Consider the following 20,907-nt stretch of genomic DNA (forward strand, 5'->3'; position numbering starts at 1 on the left):
GTTGAAGACTTTCAGCTAGAAACACAATAGCCAAGATGGTTGAGTTGATGATGACTTTGGAACTGCTACAGTGACTTTGTGGACATAGTGACATTACCCAGGGTGACTTTAAGATGAAGAAAAGAGACTAGAGATGTTTGTCACCAATAGTCAGGGTTTAGCCATGCTGTGGCCTGTCTGGCTACAGTGAGCGTCTCCATTGTCTTTAGAACCTGGCCAGACCTGGCTGGACCCTGGCTGAGATGGACACATTTCACAGCCTGGCTGGACCCTCGCTGAGACTGACACCTTTCACAACCTGGCCAAACCTGGCTGGGACTGATGTATCATCAAGTGTGGATCGGGTGTGGATTTTGGAAGGTTGCCTAGCAAGGAGAGTTGTATTTCTCTGGAAATGTAATGGAGACACAAACCCAACCCAAGGGTCTGTCACACAAATGATTCATCCACACCAACACACAGACCCAGCGGCGATGTGCTGCATTTTCTGGTTGTGAATGAAGGTAAAAAAACTAAATCTGAATTATCCCTTCAACTGGAATAAAGCCGATAGCCAGGTTAGTTTGTGCATGTAAATGTAGTGACTGCTGTGCATTGATGTGTCATGTGCTGCCATGTCAAGTCCTCGCAGAGGGAGTGTTGGCGGTAAGCAGGCTTTACCTCTTGAAGCAGCTGACCCCCCCAGTGCTGGTCTTGTGATCTTTCCAGATCTGATGGCGAAGATTCTTCCATCACTGGTCCTGATGTAGGTACCTGTGGAGGGCAGGATAGTGTCATGACTCAGTTTTGTGAGGTCAACCATTTTAAAGGTGTCATGGAGTCAGTATATTGAGGTCAACCATTTTAAAGGTGTCATGGAGTCAGTATGTAACATGCGTTACTTTATGAAGAAGATGTCAATGTGTTGATAAATGAAGTGTGGGCCCAATATGTTAAGATATGCCAATGTCAGCATATATGAGTCACTTGACCTTTAAGATTCCAGGTATGAGTGTAGTTAGGGGCGGTCCTAACCATCAGTTGGCAATCTTGGATTGGAATCTATGCTTCATGGAGATTTGTTTGCTTGCCGCTATTGTGAGAGGAAGGGGGGATTTTTCAGGCCTCCTAATATATTCTCGAAAAACCAAGGACAGTTCAGCTGCAGTCTGTGTTTCCCCAGTAGATTACTTTTGTTCTTTTCCATTTTGAAGATGTGGATCAACGCAGGACTTATCTCCTTTTGGACACCGAGTGTGGTTGGACACTACTGGCTCTAAAATGCAGTGCTGCATGGTCTGGTAGGCCTGTACATTTTTGTTGGTGCTAATGGACTGTAATGCTGACAGGACTGTTCTTATTGGTTTGCTATGGTTTAGTTGTACAGTATGTTGCTATGTGAAGCCCCATTTAGTTTGATCCTCTTTTTGTTTAATACAACACTTTGAATTTAACACTGTTCCAGTACTCTCATTCTTTATTGCTGAACAGGTTTGTTTATTATTTCAAGCTTGTTACAAGTATATTGAGGTCAACAGTTTTAAAGGTCATGGAGTCAGTATATTGAGGTCAACAGGTGTAAAGGTGTCATGGAGTCAGTATATTGAGGTCAACAGGTGTAAAGGTGTCATGGAGTCAGTATATTGAGGTCAACAGGTGTAAAGGTGTCATGGAGTCAGTATATTGAGGTCAACAGGTGTAAAGGTGTCATGGAGTCAGTATATTGAGGTCAACAGGAGTTTTTCCACCACTGGTTTATGAAAGTGGAGCTACATCTGCACAGTATGAGAAAACAATATGCCCTTGTGCTTCAAATTGATTGGACTATACGATTTTCCTTGATATCTAACAAGCTAACTAACTGGCCATAGGGCTGGGCGATAAAAACGATAATTATCGCGATATATTTTAATAATCGATATAGAAAAAAAATAAAATAAAAATGTAATTGTTTTGTTTTGGTTTTTTTGTGACCTGCAACAGGGCAGTTTTAAAACCAGAGACAGTGGACAGACTTGTCTTTCTTGCCTTAAAGTTACTTAAAGTAATGGCTTTGCTTGTCCAAATGACAATACTGACCAAATTGAGATTTATTTTTCTCTTGTCCATTTATTTTGTTTGCGTTCTAATTTAAAATACAGTTTGAGGGGAGCTCCAGTAGCTCACCACGTACCGCGAGTGCTATTTCAGCGCCGTGGACAACCGTGCTCGTCGCGGATCTGGGGCTGAGCGAGTTCGAATCCCGGACTGCAGCCGTGCCTTTCCCAGAGTGTCTTCCCCCCCATCTGAACCCTTTCAGCCTGCTTCTGTCGGTCGAACTTGACCAAAGTATAAATGCGATAAACGTATAAAAGAGCCAGGGAAATGGCCAAAGTTTAAAAAAAAGATAAAAATACAGTTTGAAACCGTCTGTACACAGTAGGCTATGTGTGCTAGCAGAGCTAGTCTCCAGTCACGGTGCACATGTGCTGTGGTTTGTCCACCAAAAAAGCGCCAAAAGATAGAAGAAACTAGCAGAGCCAGACCTATTCAACTCCCCTGGAGCCACAGCCAGCAGAGAAGCTTGTTTACTTTCGCTTTCAAACCAGCTGCAGCCTGAGAACTGGAGTGTGAGGGGCTGTAACACTAAAGATGGCGGCAACGACAAAGAATTGCTGCAAAATAAACGAGTGATGGGACCGAATATTCTTTTTTTGGAAGCAAATACTTATTTAATTCCTTTTTATATTTAGAGGCAGCCTAATTTTCATAGCCTAATTGATCAAAAAGATGCACATGCTACTGTTTCTGTTTGTTTATTAAAGCCGGTTGATAGGCCAATGCAATGCTGTTATTATAGGCTATGATGGTGAATGGTGTAATTTTGATTTATTGTCGGTCAGCTGATATACATTTTGGGGGGGGGGGGGGGGGGGGGGGGGGGGGGGCGGGCGAATATTCGATATTATGGAACACAAATTTTCGAATAGCACTTTTGCTAGAAAGTCCCATCCCTAAAATAAACATACATCTGTTGTTTAAAAAAGAAATGTAATTTATTATTATTTAAAAAAAATACTTATAACAATATCGATAATTATGGATATCGAGTGATATGCTAACATTATCATATCGTTATCACGATATCATTTTTGGCCATATCGCCCAGCCCTAACTGGCCGTCAGTGAAAGGAGGTCGGACTCATTACAACTTCTCCAAAACGAAAAATGTTAAACTTAACACGGATGGGATATAAACAACGTGAGAGCAGAGAAAACAACTGAAAATGTACTGAGCTCTCATTTACAATGACGTCGAGAGGTACAATACATAACGGAACGTTCATCTCAGTCACTCTTATTGTCTGGGACCAAATTTTGCGCGACATCCAGGCTTTTTTTACCGTCAGCATTTGGGAATTTCATGTCGACAGGTAGATCAAGTGAAATTATACTTATTTTAGAATATATATATCAAATTTCACGAGTATTCATCTATATTTAGTCATCTAAAGACTATTAGATATGAACCTATGTACCCGTAAAAAGTGGGAATCTCTAGAATGTGTTTTGGGCGACGGTGTTTACGGAAGTCAGTAGATGGCAGCATTGGTTTAAAATTAAAAGGTGAAAATGTGAAAACTACAAAATGAATACAATTCCCAAGACCTTTAGCACAGGTCACAGGTCACTGGGATGAGTCTATTCTTTGACGCGATCTGAACAGCGTTAAACTATTAATGGGACCTGAGTACAGTGATCGAGAATGGTCACCCAATTATCTTAACAAAAGTGCATCATTAGCATTATGTTTATTGTCTAAACGGGAACATAATGGTACAATTTAAGATTTTAATGTTATCCGCATATAAAGGACAAATAAAACATAGTTAATTTGTAAGAAACCTCAATGAAAACGGCGCAGGGTAAGTTATATTCGCTATTGTTATGAAAATGTGATCGAATCCTATAAAAATGTGGACGCATTTGGTCACCGTGACGTTAACACAGAAACAGAAAGGTCAATCAATTAAACAATGTAACTTAATTAAAACAATGTACATACTAGGGTTGCACGGTATACCGGTATTAGTATAGTACCGCGGTATTAGAGTGTTCAAAATGATACTATACTGCGTTTGGGAAAAAAAAACTGTACTTTTTTTTAATTTATTTATGCATGCGAATGCCTTCCTATTGGAGCACAGAGCTGCGGTCAGTGGTGACGTTGCGCTAGTTTACCGGAAGCAACCTTCTGGAATGAACAACAACAAACTCTAGTTGAGACAGGAGCTGGCATGGCTCGTCCGGCGAGTGTTGGCATCGGTGGCATGACTACAGTACTGATAGGAGCTACTGTAGCACATAACGTTAGTTGTCATAACCATCGGCAGTCGCAGTGGGGATCTTTGTTGATTGGCGTTGGCGGGCTAGCGCATTTTGCGTGGAGTGGACTCGGCTAGCGTTGGCTTGTATAGCTAGCGAGCTGTGGTTCTGGTTGGGGCTGGCTGGCTGACGTTGGTCGATGGAGATCCTCGCTGCGATTGCAGATGGTTGTGGTGGCTGGCGTTGCGTGCTGCGGTGGCTCCTATCGGTGCTGTGGTCGTGTCGTTGGTGCCAACGTTCGTTGGATGGGCTATGCTAGCTCTCGTGACTACAGTTCCTTATACGAGCATTAGAAAATGTCCACAATGCTATTCGCAAGAATAGAAAATAAATTGAAAAGCCTAATAATAAGCTATACACAGCCTAAACTGCCGTGCTGAAAGCTAGTAAACACAGCATCCCCCGTTTGTTGCCTACCCACAACAGAAATTAATTGATGCACATGTGCATCTCTATAGCTTAGTCACAAACGTGATTTATACAGAGACATTTGACAATTGCCCATTAATGGTTCATACATACTGTATAAAGACAACAGAAATATATTTAATTTTTGTTAAACAGCCTACAATATGACATAACCTAGTTCTAGAATTATGATAGGCTATAATCAGTCTCACTCATCAAAATGTGTTCTAGGTAACTTATGGTATCTCAAACTAATTAGGCCCTCTGCTATGACAAATGTATAATAATAAAGCCACACTTTTTCTACCCCTTGAATTTTTTTTAACTACAGAAGTCTGCTGCATTTGGCTCACAGAGTGACTCCCCCCACTCAGAAGCAACCTAACCTCCCAGCTTTTTTTGAGCAGCATATTAAGTACACAAATTAGTCCAAAGATGATAAAAGGATCAACAGGGCAGTCGCAGAGTTCATCTGTATGGACCAAGTTCCAATATATATACAGTTGAGAAAGCTGGGTTCAGAAACCTTGTACAGCAACTGTTTCGAGTGCAAAAAAAGCATTCTCCAGCATTTTGAATGCCATTGCTTTTAATTTAATTGTATTCTTGTCATTGTTGTGTTTTAAAATAAAGAACAATAATGACATCTGAGAGTTTTCCCCTGATTGAGGAAAAGTATCGAAAGTATCGAAAAGTATCGAAATTAATATTGGTATAGTATCGAAACTAAAATGTTGGTATCGTGACAACCCTAGTACAGACTGAGGTGAAATGGTTGGCTATTATAGCTTTAAACTGACCAATGGATACTAAAGTATCAAGTTTTAAGGTGCTTTGCGAAACTTTCTACGCGTCGGGTACACAGAAGCGAAAAGCAGTTTTTACAAATTCAGTGCAAACTCTGGGGACCTTAAACATAAGCCAGGGAGAGTACGATAAGGTCCAGAGTTCCTGTCTAGTAATGAAGTGATGTAGGGTGGTGCCTATATTACTACCTACCTACTATGCTAAAATGTCTTTGCTACCATCTCAAGACTGTAGGGTAGCACCTAAGTTCAACACTGTTTGACTAACATTGTTACTTAGCTGAAAGAGTTGTACCCTTTCTGATGACCTGTTGTACAGAACGTGTAAGTCACTTTGGATAAAAACGTCAGCTAAAAACTAAATGTAAAATGTAAATAAATAATGGCTTTATAATGTGAATTCAAATGTATAATGTGAATATAAACGAAGCGGTTATTGTACTACTACCTTTGGATCCTTTGATCACATGGATGCTCTCCCCTGCGCCGATGCGGGCCTGTACGTCTGTGGTGCTATTGGCTCCTGGGATTACTATATCTGTGGATACAAACAAGATGGTTGATGCCAAGCGTGGCGCTTCGTGCCCGTTTAACCCTTTCACTACCACACTACAAGGGGTTAATGCGTTCTGTAGTGTGGTAGTGAAAGGTTAACCTTCTGTAGTGTGGCAGTGAAAGGGTTAACACAACACTAATGACACCATGTCTATATGAGGCTTGGGTCGGTGTAAGAATATGAAAGCCAGTTCCCACTTTTCACCACCAGGTGGAGTCCCGCGCTCTCATATTAATACAATAGAAACCAGAGCCTAGTTTTTACACAACGTTGTGGCCTATAGGTTGTGTATGGATGGAATATATCAAACTAAAGTGAGACGTGTGAGAAGCAATAGAGAGAGCGGGTACCGGTGGTGGTGACGATCCTCTGGACGTAGACCCCAGCCTTCTGCAGGTAGTTGACGGGGAAGCTGCCCCCGGAGCTGGAGCCGGCCATGGCCAGGTTCACCTGACGGGGCAGCATGGGGATCGGGGTGGACTGGATGGGCCGGATGCTGGCCATTGGCTTGTCGTCGGACCGCATCATGGCACGCCTGAGACAGACGACAGGGTTAGACTCAAAGAGAGGACTGTAAACCTACTTGGACACAGACTATTATTATTATTATTATTATTATTATTATTATTATTATTATTATTATTATTATTATTATTATTATTATTATTATTATTATTATTATTATTATTATTATTATTATATTATGTTCTACTCTATTATCATCATCATTATTATGCCCTCCCCCATGCTGCTATGACACCTGCATTTCCCCAAGGGGATTAATAAAGGAACACTTGACATGTTTGGAGGTTAAATATCCTTTCTGAATTTCATGGCGCGCACTAAAAAATACACCTTACACCAGTGATTCTCCCAAGGGTTCCTTAACTCCAATAATATTGTATTCACTATAGATTATATATATATATATATTGTATTCACTATAGATTATATATTTATATATTGTATTCACTCAGTGTTTCCCCTGAAAAAAAAATTCAGCAGCGGGGGTGTGCCCCTAGGGCATGCCCCCCGGATTATTATTATAATTTTTTTTTACATTTTAAAGTTAAATGCATCAATCTGGTGCACTTTGAGAGCTAAATAAAGAGGCTAGATATGATGAACTTTGTGCTCAAAACACAAAATCGACTAGACTGCAGTGCTTTCTCCCCGCAGCCTTTTCCTCAGGTCAGTCTTTTACATTAAGCACCCCCCACAGCCCAAATGAAATGATTAAAAAAAATATTATAATTTCTCTTTTTCTTTTAATATATATTTTTTAATAGTCTACTCTAGTTCATAGCAGCGGCGGTCCTAATGCGCTGCTGAATGCATATAGGGGAAACACTGTCACTATAGATTAGCACAACGAGAGCATGTTGAAGTGGTTCTGATCACATGGGTTTCACTCTCGACCTACATTATAGACGGCGGTTATGCAATTCTAAGGCTTTAAATCATATACAACAACAAACGTCTTCTCACAGGGTCCATGGCCTGTTACGTAGCAATTTGGGGGTCCTTCACCGTGACATGGAAAGAGTTTGAGAACCAATGCTCTTCACATCCGTGTAAGGTCGTGTTATTGCAGTTGAACGCAATTTGATCCACATTTCAGAGGGGAAAAGGCAAAGTAGCAACTTTTATTAGGAGGTAGCAACTCACCAGTTGAGTTAAAACCTTTATAAAGAGGTAGAAACTCACCAATTCAGTTGAAACTTTTATAAAGAGGTAGCAACTCACCAGTTGAGTTAAAACCTTTATAAAGAGGTAGAAACTCACCAATTCAGTTGAAACTTTTATAAAGAGGTAGAAACTCACCAGTTCAGTTAATACTTTTATAAAGAGGTAGAAACTCACCAGTTGAGTTAAAACTAGAGCTGGGCCGTTAACGCCGGACTGTTATTGCGCGATAATACAATTGACTCCGTTAATCTATTCTCAAACTTGGGTCTCCTCTCCGTCTGCACGAGAAGCGAGCCGCAACGACTCAGCGAGCCGCTCACTCACTCACACATACAGGTAATTAACACTTTGGTCGCCAAAAACGCCTTACCACGTCATGCTCATTCTGCCAAAGACACCGTACCACGTCTTTGATATCAATATTTCAAAAATCTGTGATCGCAATCATATTTCTCCCCCGGAGACTTGAGATATACTGTTGATCCCCTCTCAACTCTCCAACGGTTCAAGAGCGCCATCTGGTGGCCGATCGGCGGATCGCCCAAACCGGAAACAGGAAATGGAAGCTGGTGCTCATTCCAATTCGGTCCGATCACTCGCTAATAGTCCCAGGACTCGAGCTAGACACAATGGATAGCAATCCGTTACCAATAACTCGATAAACAACATGATTTGGACGTATATACTATTATACAACCTGGAGATGGATCGCATATTTCTACATCCCATAATAGGAATATTTCTGCTCCACGCTCATCGCCCAACGCTACGAGGAAGCTACGGTGAGATTCAGCGTTTTTTTTTAACGTGTTCGATATAAACTGCTCTGATGATCATATCACCCACACTAGATGAATCATCTAACGTTGGCCACGGAATTATAAACGACCCCCCCCCCCCATCCGGTCAACATCAGATGATAAGTAGTAACTTCTAGAAGCACGTCCATTTGAAATTTTTTATCTCGCGCAGATCGCTATCAAACTGTATTTGATCATCAATATAATGCATTTAGGGCTATAAATCACGTTCTGGAGAATGCTGCAGAAAACGATAAAAACATACTTATACTTTAGACCGTATTTACTTTAGACCGTATTTTAGTATGAATATGTGAATGAAAAAGTATAACGTTGCTACACCCTGAACAATAGATACTTGACGTTGAATGGGCCATAGTAATGTCAATTTAGCAATACAATTTAAAAAGTTATAGCCCTGCAAAGAAGGGGAACTTCTCCATAGACAAATAGAGCTGGCGTGGGATGGTTTATTATGAATATAAGCCTGGCGACCAAAGTGTTAAGGGCGGGGCCTATCTGTGGCTCAGTGTTGAAGCGCAGAGGACACAGACCGAGCTCTGCGCTCATCATGGCGGAGAGAACTAAACGAAAGTCTGGGTACACTTTACGAAAGTCGATGCCGACAACGCACGTTGCCAAAAGTGCAATAAAACATTTGCAAGTATGGGTGGCAATACAAGCAATTTGTCAAAACATAACATTAGTCTGCAGAAATGCACCGTTTTCGACTGCTTTGCTCGCAGTGTTTTATCTCCATGCACGTCCACTGCAGGTAAGCCAAGATAATACGGAGTTAGCTAGGCTAATAACGAATTATTACGAATAGGCTAATAAATAAAATATAATTGCTTAGCTAATTGTTTAGCCACAAATATATTTGAAAGATGACAGCCCACGCCTCCTCCCTCTCCCTCCACCACCGGACCCAGCCAAGCCAAGTCCCTTCACCCTAGCAGCTAGGAAGGATGACAGAGGTAGGGGGGACGAGTGTCACAGGGCTGTCTGTGACCCAGTTTGTTGTCAAAGGCCTGCACCCCTTCTCTACAGTGGAGTCCAAGGGCTTTAGGTAACAACTAATCATTCAGATATCATTTTTTTTATCTTACATTTGTTGTTTATTATAAAAAGTCTATAATTCAGACACATTTAAAACATTGTTGCTGCTGCTGCTGAAGAAATAATATTTATTTATAATTTATTTATAAAGTTATATAAAAGAACATTGCTGCTGCTGAAGAAATAATATTTATTTATAAAGTTATAAATAATAAAGCAATGTCGATAAAGTACCGAACTGTTAAGCAGTATCGATAAGAGTAGTAGTATCGATAAAATCCTAACGATACCCATCCCTAGGTAGAACACACATATTTTGAATGCCTTCGGCAGACTTCAAATGAGCCATTTTAATCTAGATTAACTCCAGGATTGCAGATAGATTAATCTAGATTAAAAGGTTTATCTATGCCCACCTCTAGTTAAAACCTTTATAAAGAGGTAGAAACTCACCAGTTGAGTTAATACTTTTATAAAGAGGTAGAAACTCACCAGTTGAGTTAAAACCTTTATAAAGAGGTAGCAACTCACCAGTTGAGTTAAAACCTTTATAAAGAGGTAGAAACTCACCAGTTCAAACATTTAAAAAGGAGGTAGAAACTTACCAGTTCCGCTGGCTAAAAGCTGGTATATTGGTGAGCTGCTGGTCACTAGTTGGATAATAATGGGCGTAAGACGGTCGAGCGTAGGGCACGCAGGCGCGCTTCTCGTCCTCGTAGCTCTTCTTGGCGGCTCTCTTCTCTGCTTTGGTCAGCTTGGACTCCTTCCGGTCCACCAGCAGAGACTCATGATGGAAGGGTTGCTGGGGAGGGAGAGGGTTTCAACAGGGTTTCAACAGTAAGCCTGACCGTTTAATCCGTCTAGTTTAGTCATCTGCTCCCATGTCTGCAGAATTTTTTTTTAACCCCTGTCCCTGTCTCTCTGAGTGAATATATCGATATAGACATTCCAGTGACCTTCTACCTATACTGGACATGAGCACCACCGGTACCATGGAACAGCTTCATACCGCCTTCTGTCTGACCTGCAGCGTCGAACCTTACCTGCTCTGCCATGACCCATTCTGAGTGGGTTCTCCTGCTCCCCGGTGCATATGGCCCTGAGCCATCGTCTTGTATCCCATCCTGTATACATACATACGCTTGCAGTTGTTCTTAGTTCTATTTATTACTTAATTTCACAATTCTCTTATATACTCTGATTCTATTCACATAATGCTTACTACATGTATCTATTCTATGGACATCCTGTGGTGGACGTCCTGTGGTGATGGCCGGGAGGATACGATCCTCTCTACGTCGCCACCATACCTCAAATGGATCCGTTATTACCGGTAGCTCTTATCTATTTTCAATCTTTCAAAAATGTTCTTACGTACCCCAGCTGCTATTGCATATACATATTTGTGTTTTATTACACGTATATGTACATACATACCAAGAGATACAGCCATTCAAAAGGATAACAGCCTACTCCTGAACATTGGTAAAACCAAGGAGCTGATCGTGGATTTTAGGAAAATACAGCAGGGGACACACACACACCACTGTGGATAAATGGGGCTATCGTGGACAGGGTGAGCAGTTTTAAGTACCTGGGAGTTCACATCTCAGAGGACCTGACATGGACAACACACAGACTGTGGTAAAAAAGGCGAAACAGAGCCTCGTCTATCACCTGAGACAATTAAGGTAGTACAGAGTATCTGGGAAGATACTCCACTCCTTCTATTCCGGGGCTGTAGAGAGCATTCTGACTGGAAACATCACTGCCTGGTTTGGAAACAGCACGGCCCAGGACAGGAAGGCCCTACAAAGAGTTGTGTGCTCAGCAGAGCGTACTACGGGTATTGCACTACCACCCCTGCAGGACTTATATAACAGGAGGTGCAAATCCAGAGCCTGCAGAATAATGAAAGACCCCCACCACCCCAACAACAGCCTGTTCAAGCTGCTGTGGTCAGGCAAGCGCCTACGCACACACGCAGCAAGAACAGAGAGACTAAGGCTCGGCTTCTTCCCCAAGGCCATCAGAACATTGAACACTGAACTCTCCACACACACACATACTGCATTCGCTCACACACAAACGGTCACTTTAAACAAAATGGAAAAGACACTTTAAAGGAACGAGGAAAATAAAGGTCACTTTAAGGAAAGAACTGATGTGGTTCTTGTATAGTATAGTTTAGATAGAAATAGCAAGTATAGCATAATTACTCTATATCCTTAATAAGGAAACTGTATATTGTATAGTAGTGTACATAGGACCCAGTGCCTTAATCTGTAGCTAACATTGTATTGCACTATCTCAGGACTTTAGCATGTCTATTTTATCATGCCTATTTTATGTCTATTTTATTACATGTTTATTATGTCTATTTTATTATTTAGTATTATTGCACAATCAAAGCGGGCATGGCCACCCGCATTTCACTGTATGCCCTGCTATGTATGTGACAAATAAACCTCTTGAATCTTTTTTTTTTATCTACTTTTTCTCCCCATTTTCTATTTTTCTCCCTTCCCCAATTTCGTATTGTCCAATTCTACCCTCCCCTGTCTCGAACGTTGTTAGGCCATGCCTCCCACAAGCCGGCTGCAATGTGGACGAAGCCTTGCATCACGTGTCCCCTCCGGTACGCCTATTCTTTAATCCCAGCCGAAGAGTGTTGCCGAGTGCTTCCGCGTTTTCCCCGATTGGCCGCGACACGCCCCTCCGCGGCATTATGCAGCCGTAATCCCCCCTGTTTTAACATCGACGGTTAGCTCAACTCGTTCGCCGCCTTGCTGTGGAGCCTGTGGTGCGTTGGTGACAAGTTCGAATCACTTCAATTTATTATTATTATTTTAAGTTTAATTAATTTATCATCTCTCGCTATAAACTAGGGCTGGGCGATATGGAAAAAAATCATATCGCGATAACGATATGATAATGTTATCATATTTCTCGATATAGATAATTATCGAATTGTTATAAGTATAATTTTTTTTCTTTTCTTTTTTTAACAACAGATGTTTATTTTGCAGCAATTCTTTGTCATTGCCGCCATCTTTAGTGTTACATCCCCTCACACTCCAGTTCTCAGGCTGCAGCTGGTTTAAAAGCCAAAGTAAACCGGCTTCTCTGCTGGCTGTGGCTCCAGGGGAGTTGAACAGTTCTGGCTCTGCTAGTTTATTTTCGATCTTTTGGTGCTTTTTTGGTGGACAAACCACCGTCTAGTTCTGCTAGCACACATAGCCTACTGTGTACAGACGGTTTCAAACTGTATTTTAAATTAGAAAGCAAACAAAATAAATGGACAAGAGAAAAATAAATCTCAATTTGGTCAGTATTGTCATTTGGACAAGCAAAGCCATTACTTTAAGTTGCAGGCAAGAAAGACAAGTCTGTCCACTGTCTCTGGTTTTAAAACTGCCCTGTTGCAGGTTTTGGTTAAGGAGTTGGTTAAGGTTAGGGTTAAGTTTAGGCATTCTTTCGGAGTTGGTTAAGGTTAGGGTTAAGTTTAGGCATTATTTCGGAGTTGGTTAAGATTAGGGTTAAGTTTAAACATTCTTTCGGAGTTGGTTAAGGTTAGGGTTAAGTTTAGGCATTCTTTCGGAGTTGGTTAAGGTTAAGTTTAGGCATTCTTTCGGAGGTGGTTAAGGTTAGAGTTTGTCGCAGAGCATGGCAATAGAATGCCTGTCTGTCTTTCTTGACGTGGAGGCAGCAGCCTATTTCCGCTCTACCGCGCGCCGCGGTCACATGGGTGTCGTGGCCAATCAGAGAAACGCGAAGCACTCTTCGGCTGGGATTAATATAGACGCCTCCGGTATACGAGGAGGCAGCCGTCGCATCTTTTCACCTGCACAGCGCGATCTCTCAGCGGCGAGGGTCTGCGTGGGTCTGCCCCCGTCGCTTCCTGATTCTACTGCGCAGGCGCACCAACCGACCTGTAGGAGTCGCTGTCCACAACGTCCGATCCCCACCCACCAGCTTCCCACCCCCTAATACTGCCAATTGTATTAGTATGAACGACTAGCCAAGCTGGTAGCAACGCCGAGAGCTGGGCTCGAACCCAGCATCTCCTGCGTTGGTGGTGAGCGCCTTGCCCACTGCGCCACCTAGGCGCCTTATAAACCTCTTGAATCTTGAATTTTGAATCTTCTAAGGTTTCTCCCCTCCACATTGCCTGTGGTGCTTTTTCCCTATCGATAGGTTTTTCCTTACCTTCGCGTGGGGTATGTCTGGGACTGGGAGTGTTGCATTTATTTATTTTACATTTTATTTTGGATTTCATGGTGTTTTTTGTTTTGTTCTTGACTCGTTTAAAGAAGACATGTCTGGCCCATGGGGACATTAACGTGTGTTGTAGGGCAAGAGGTATGGTGATGAACCTATAGATTAAATATATCTCCTGGTCGCACTAACAAAGAGGTATGGTGATGAACCTATAGATTAAATATATCTCCTGGTCGCACTAACAAAGAGGTATGGTGATGAACCTATAGATTAAATATATCTCCTGGTCGCACTAACAAAGAGGTATGGTGATAAACTTATATCTTATAAATCTCTCCTGGTCGCACTAACAAAGAATAAGCCTCTTATCAAAGAAAACAATGCGTGCATTGGACCAGAAAGGACTCGGAGTGTAAATAAGTGCATGTACAGAGAGAGAGAGACATGTTTTCTAAGAAGTTACGTTTTTGTTAGAACAACCAGGTAGGTTTATTATATATTTTTTTTTTTTTTTTGGTCTTTTTCCCCCTCCATTTTCCTCCGATTTTCTCCCATCCCAATGTTAGTCGTATGCCAATTCCCAGTCCCTTCCTGGTCGCTGCGCTTTACCCCCCACAGTCAGATCATTTGGGAGAGTGGAGGCTACCACGTGCTTCCTCCGACACACGTCCAGCCAATCACCGCTTCTTTTCACCTGGCAGCGCGGATTCTCATTGAGAGGGCGTAGCGTGTGGGAGGACCACACTATCCCCCTCACGTCCAATCCGCGCTTAGCAGGCGCCCCGACCGAACTGTAGGAGTCGCTGTTTACAACGACCCGGACCCACCCCGCCAGCTTCTCCCACCCTCTGATACAGCCAATTGTATCAGTGCAGACGGCCAGCCAAGCTGGTGACAACCCCGGAGCTGTGAGCTGGATTCGAACAGGCGAACCAAGCTCACAGCTCCGGGGCTGGTGACGAACGCAATCTCCGCTCGACCACCTAACCGCCTTTATTATATATATTTCTATGATTTATCACCATGAAAAAAGAATAAGAGTAAATATAATAACAATCTATGCTATCAAGCTATCGACCTAAAAATGCTCAGGGGTAATGTAAAATATATGTACCGATTAGTAAATGGACTAAAACTCACATTTAGAACGGTTCATTTTGATGATTATAATTTACAACTTTAACAAACATCGCTAAATCCAAACCCTTTATTGGAAAGCGTGTGGTCCTGCTTAATCACTATGTATGGCTACGTTCAAACTCCAAGTCTTAGTGCTCAATTCTGATTTATTAATCAGATATGATTTTTTTTGTTTGGCTGTTCATGCTATCCATGCATTACCATTCACTCTCTCCAGGGCAGGCAGATTGAAATGGTTGACTCCTATAAATACCTGGGCTTTTGGCTGGATAGCAGTCTATCCTTCCGAACGCATGTTGAGCACCTCATCAAAAAGTTTAGGTCAGATTGGTTCTCTCTTCAGAAACAAATAGTGTTTTTCCACTGCTAGCAGAAAACGTATTGTACAGTCATCTATTTTATCGGTCCTTGTCACTATGGGGATGTTCTCTACATGCATGCTGCACCCTCCACCTTGAAGCCCCTAGACGCTATTTATAACAGCGCGCTTCGTTTCATCGCCAATGATGGGTTTCTGACCCACCACTGTATTTTACGGTATATGGGAACGTGGGGTGGCCTTCCCTTGCTACAAGAAGAGAACAACACTGTCTTTTATTTGTTTATAAAGCTTTGTCTGGTAAACTCCCCCAGTACCTGTGCTGCTCACTGCTGACTTATAGGGTCATGGAACAACATACTCACAAGCTCTCGTTCGCCCTGATGCTCCTCGAGTGAACACCAAGGCAGGAGAAAGTGCTTTTAGTTTTTATGCCCTGCAAAGGTGGAATAAATTGCAGGACACTCTTAAATTGGATAAACTTGTGTCCTTAAAATAATTTAGTGTTCTTATTGAAGACATGCTATGTATGGACTGTTCATGCTTCTCTTAGCTGTTAACTTGATGTTAATAATTATTATTATCTTTAATTTAGATTTCTCCTTGCAATTCATTATTTAACATGATGTGTGCTTGTATGTATGTAACTATGTACCTATGTATACTATATGCAATGTGTGTTCTATGTCCAAATGCTGCTGTTGAAAAAGAGAGACCGTCTTCCCTGTATAAATAAAGGTTTCAAATAAAAATAAATATTATAATAAAAAAAAAGATTATGTGGCCAATATCAGACTCCAGTGTCATACTCCTGAAGTGACCCGCATACACAAATGAACAATAAAGAAAATGTACGTAAAATTTTTGACAAATGTCAATCTAGAGTGGCATGAAAGTCGCATGACTGTTCAGACTGAGGTCACATTGCAAAAAATCTGACCTGTATCTGATTTAGGACCACATGTGAAAGTGGCCCAAATCAGAATAGAAAACCATGTGATTTGTGCCATTCACACAAAATCTGACCCGAGTCACATAATGAGCAAAAATGTATCAGATCTGGGCCACTTCAGCCGGCGCAGTCTAAACGTAGCCCATGCGTGAGTTATACCTTGGTGATGAGGTGTGGGTAGAGCCGACAGGCTTGGTCCATGACCGTCTCCATTTCCTCGTCCGTCTCCAGGGGACTCCTGTTGCGCTGAGAGTTTGGCTCCTCCTCCACGAAGTGCAGCAGAGACTCCACCTCCTTCCTGGTGAAGTTCAGCACCGGGTTCAGGTCGTCCACCACGCGGTCTGGACACAAACACCAACACATAGATCTCAGGCCTTTCCTTCAAACAAGATGGTGCCGAGTCTCAACTAGGGGGTGGTCTGGAGGCAAAAACATTTGCAATAAAGAAAGCCATTTGATGTAATTTCATATAACTTAAAAACACAATTTCAATAAAATAAACAAGGGTGAGTTCCAAATAAGTTATTTATTTAAGTAAGTGTATAAGGTTGCACAATGGTTTAATGTTGAACACAAAAACACACACACGCATGCACACATGTATTAAACAATGAGTCGTCTGTTTCTAAGCTGGCCCCAAGCTTTCACTGGAAAATAAAACATTACTTTTTTTTTTAAACACATGGTGGCGCTGGTGCTGCACCCTCTAGTCTATACCATTGTAACCTTGTACCGTCTTTTACTAGTATGCATTCTGCTACTAAGGAATTAATTGCACTCAAGTCTGTAGCACTCAAGTTCAACACTGTTTGATGAACAAAGTTACTGACCCTTAGCTGCCAGAGTTTTACCCTTCCTGCTGACTTGTTGAACACAACTTGTAAGTCGCTTTGGATAAAAGCGTTCAGCTAAATGACTAAATGAAATGTAAACCGTTGTTTAGGGAAAGTGCTGGTATTTTTTCACCAATTTTATATGATTTCCTTGAATCTGTTAAAAACACGTTTGTTTAACTTGTCTAAATCTAATGTTAATGATCTATTTTCCAGCACCTTGTTCTTCTCTTGTATTAAACAGTTTCTGGAGCTCGGACGGGCATATGTTCTTTTTATTAATGATCTTCTTCTTGTAGACATCGTCTACTTTGTTATTATTTATCAATGATTTCCTTCTTGTAGACATCGTCTACTTTGTTATTATTTAGTAATGATTTCCTTCTTGTAGACATCAAGAAGACAACAACCTTTTTTTCTTTTATCAATTACAGAACAGCAAAGAGAGTAATCAATGATCTCTTACCGGATCTTACCGCTAAATTAACAGAATAATGAAAATAAATCTCCACATATCCTATAATGTTAACAGATTCTTCCGAAGACAAAAGCGGTTTATTTTCCGGTATCCGCGGCAACAAGGACGGTATCCGTGGTGACAAGGATGGCCAAGGAGTCCCTGAGCAAAGTAGATGCTTGAATCCACGGAAGAAGGGCTATATGACACACACAAAATGGTCTCTTACCGGACATGCCCTGTTTGGAGACCTGGCGGTCGTAGATCTTCTTCTCCAGGGTGTAGTCGCAGACCATGCGGTAGATGTTGCAGGGCTTCTTCTGGCCATAGCGGTAGACGCGGCACACCGCCTGGGCGTCGTGGCAGGGGTTCCAGGAGGCGTCGAACACCACCACGCGGTTGGCGCCGATCAGGTTCACGCCCAGGCAGCCGGCTCTTGGGTGGAAGGTGACAAAAAGAGTGAATGAGATGAGAGGAACGTTTCCCAGAAGGAGTGTGAAGTCACGCGGGGGGGAGCCAGACGGGTTACCTGGTGGACAGGAGGAAGACCCAGGTCTTGGTGTTCTCCGGGTCGTTGAAGTGATGGATCAGACGCTCTCGCTCTGAGGCATTGGTGCTCCCGTCCAGCCCTGTGGAGAGGGAAAGGAAAACACAGCTGAGTGGTGTATAACAGAGGCCAAGGAGACCCCCAAAAACTCACGTCCTAACAAACAAATTAATTAATTAATCTCGTTTGTGTGAACTTACACCGTGGCCTGGACAAATTCCGGACTGCCTAGAACATGTCCCAATATTTTTGCATAATCAAGACACCTTCAGAAACTGTTTGATCACTATTGCAAATTAACATGAGATCAACTTCAGTCTTATATTTCAACAATATGCTTGCATATAATAGCTTGAATAAATGGGTTAATACATGGTAAATGGACTGCATAATATATATAGTGCTTTTATCCAAAGCATTTGACCCATTCACTCACACACCGACGGCAGAGGCAACCATGCAAGGTGCCAACCTGCTCATCAGGAGCAGTTAGGTGGTTAAGTGTCTTGCTCAAGGACACCTCAACACGCTGCCCAGGAGGAGCCGGAAACAGACCGGGAACCTCCGGATTTCCAAGTCAAGTCAAGAGTTTTATTTGTCACGGCATACAAGCATACAGTGAAATGCGAGTGGTCATGCCCGCAGCGATTGTGCAATAATAAGAATAAGACATAGAATAAGACCTAACAGGTATAATGTACATACGTTTACAAAAAGCATGGTAAAGACATGCTAAGGTCCTGCGACAGTGCAATACAGTGATAGCTACGGATGAGGCACTGGGTCTTATGTACACTCAGTGTTTCCCCTAGGATGTGTCAACAGTGGTGTCGTGTAGGGCTGCATGATTAATCGATTTTAAATCTAAATCGCGATTTGGAATGATGCAACTATCAAATCGCAAAAAAAAGAAAATCGCAATTTCCCCCCCCCCCCCACATTTATTTAACCAGGAAGTCCCATTGAGATACAAGATCGGTTTGGGAGAGGGAGGTAAGGGGTTTTAGATTGTGTGCTGTGAAGTTTAGACTTCAGAGAGGGAGAGTAAAGTACAGAAAAAAAGGTACCGTTCGGTACCGGTATCGATTCCCAGGTAAAAAGAAAAAATTTCAGGCTCAGTGTCCTGAAAAGACCCACAGCGTAGGCCAGATGCAAGCCGCATTTTACAATAAACCTATGTGGGGCTGCTTAAAAAAAAATTATAATCGCCACTCCCGTTCTTTTTTTAAAGTGACCTTTTCATTGTGTAAAGTGACCGTTGAGTGTGTGTGTGTGTGCAGCATGTGTGTTCATGCTAAAGTGTCTGTTAGTGTGTGAAGAGTTCAGTGTTCAAGACTCTGATGGCCTGGGGGAAGAAGCTGAGCCGAAGTCTCTCCGTCCTAGTTGCTGGTGTGCGCAGGCGTTTGCCGGACCGCAGCAGCTTGAACAGGCTGTTGTTGGGGTGGTGAGGGTCTTTCATTATTCTGCAGGCTCTGGATTTGCACCTCTTGTTATATAAGACCTGCAGGGGTGGTACTGCAATACCCGTAGTACGCTCAGCTGAGCGCACCACTCTCTGTAGGGCCTTCTTGTCCTGTGCCTTGCTGTTTCCATTCCAGACGACCTCTCTACCTCCTGAGCCACTGTCGCCCCTACATGCAACATGCAAGATCAATCTAAGCATTATATTTCAGAAATATGCTTGCATATAATAGCCGAGTTTATATGTTGCCTTTAAACTGCCCAAGCTTGGAATCATGGCACATAAAAGCTGAAAGGATTACGTAGGTTAGCCGTGATGTTGTGATGTAACCGGCATCTGTTCCCCTCACACCAGGGCCTGCATGCTGGCATCATCTGTTCCCCTCACACCAGGGCCTGCATGCTTGGCATCTGTTCCCCTCACACCAGGGCCTGCATGCTGGCATCATCCGTTCCCCTCACCCCAGGGCCTGCATGCTTGGCATCCGTTCCCCTCACCCCAGGGCCTGCATGCTGGCATCATCCGTTCCCCTCACACCAGGGCCTGCATGTTTGGCATCTGTTCCCCTCACACCAGGGCCTGCATGCTGGCATCATCTGTTCCCCTCACACCAGGGCCTGCATGCTTGGCATCTGTTCCCCTCACACCAGGGCCTGCATGCTGGCATCATCTGTTCCCCTCACACCAGGGCCTGCATGCTTGGCATCTGTTCCCCTCACACCAGGGCCTGCATGCTGGCATCATCTGTTCCCCTCACACCAGGGCCTGCATGCTTGGCATCTGTTCCCCTCACCCCAGGGCCTGCATGCTGGCATCATCCGTTCCCCTCACCCCAGGGCCTGCACGCTTGGCATCAGTTCCCCTCACCCCAGGGCCTGCATGCTGGCATCATCTGTTCCCCTCACCCCAGGGCCTGCATGCTTGGCATCAGTTCCCCTCACCCCAGGGCCTGCACGCTTGGCATCAGTTCCCCTCACCCCAGGGCCTGCATGCTGGCATCATCTGTTCCCCTCACCCCAGGGCCTGCACGCTTGGCATCAGTTCCCCTCACCCCAGGGCCTGCATGCTGGCATCATCTGTTGCCCTCACCCCAGGGCCTGCACGCTTGGCATCAGTTCCCCTCACCCCAGGGCCTGCATGCTGGCATCATCTGTTCCCCTCACCCCAGGGCCTGCACGCTTGGCATCAGTTCCCCTCACCCCAGGGCCTGCATGCTGGCATCATCTGTTCCCCTCACCCCAGGGCCTGCACGCTTGGCATCAGTTGCCCTCACCCCAGGGCCTGCACGCTTGGCATCTGTTCCCCTCACCCCAG

The 20,907-nt window shown here is 43.2% G+C and overlaps 1 protein-coding gene across 2 annotated transcripts in view; it reads right to left on the bottom strand.

Annotated features, from left to right (window-relative positions):
- rad54l2 (RAD54 like 2) overlaps positions 1-20,907 on the bottom strand; it is a 58,204-nt gene that overhangs the window by 3,498 nt on the left and 33,799 nt on the right. The window contains exons 15-21 of one of the 2 annotated variants that reach the window (XM_084316006.1): positions 18,114-18,213; positions 17,814-18,019; positions 16,454-16,635; positions 10,268-10,464; positions 6,465-6,649; positions 6,007-6,096; positions 661-753 (exon numbers count right to left, since the gene is read on the bottom strand). In XM_084316006.1, the coding sequence (XP_084172132.1) occupies positions 661-753; positions 6,007-6,096; positions 6,465-6,649; positions 10,268-10,464; positions 16,454-16,635; positions 17,814-18,019; positions 18,114-18,213 (1,053 nt within the window). Of the gene's footprint in view, positions 1-660; positions 754-6,003; positions 6,097-6,464; positions 6,650-10,267; positions 10,465-16,453; positions 16,636-17,813; positions 18,020-18,113; positions 18,214-20,907 lie in introns of both variants that reach the window. The other variant, XM_084316005.1, reaches the window with a different exon arrangement.

This window comes from Notolepis coatsorum (genome assembly GCF_963971535.1).
Source record: "Notolepis coatsorum genome assembly, chromosome: 6".
NCBI classification, from domain to species: Eukaryota; Metazoa; Chordata; class Actinopteri; order Aulopiformes; family Paralepididae; genus Notolepis; species Notolepis coatsorum.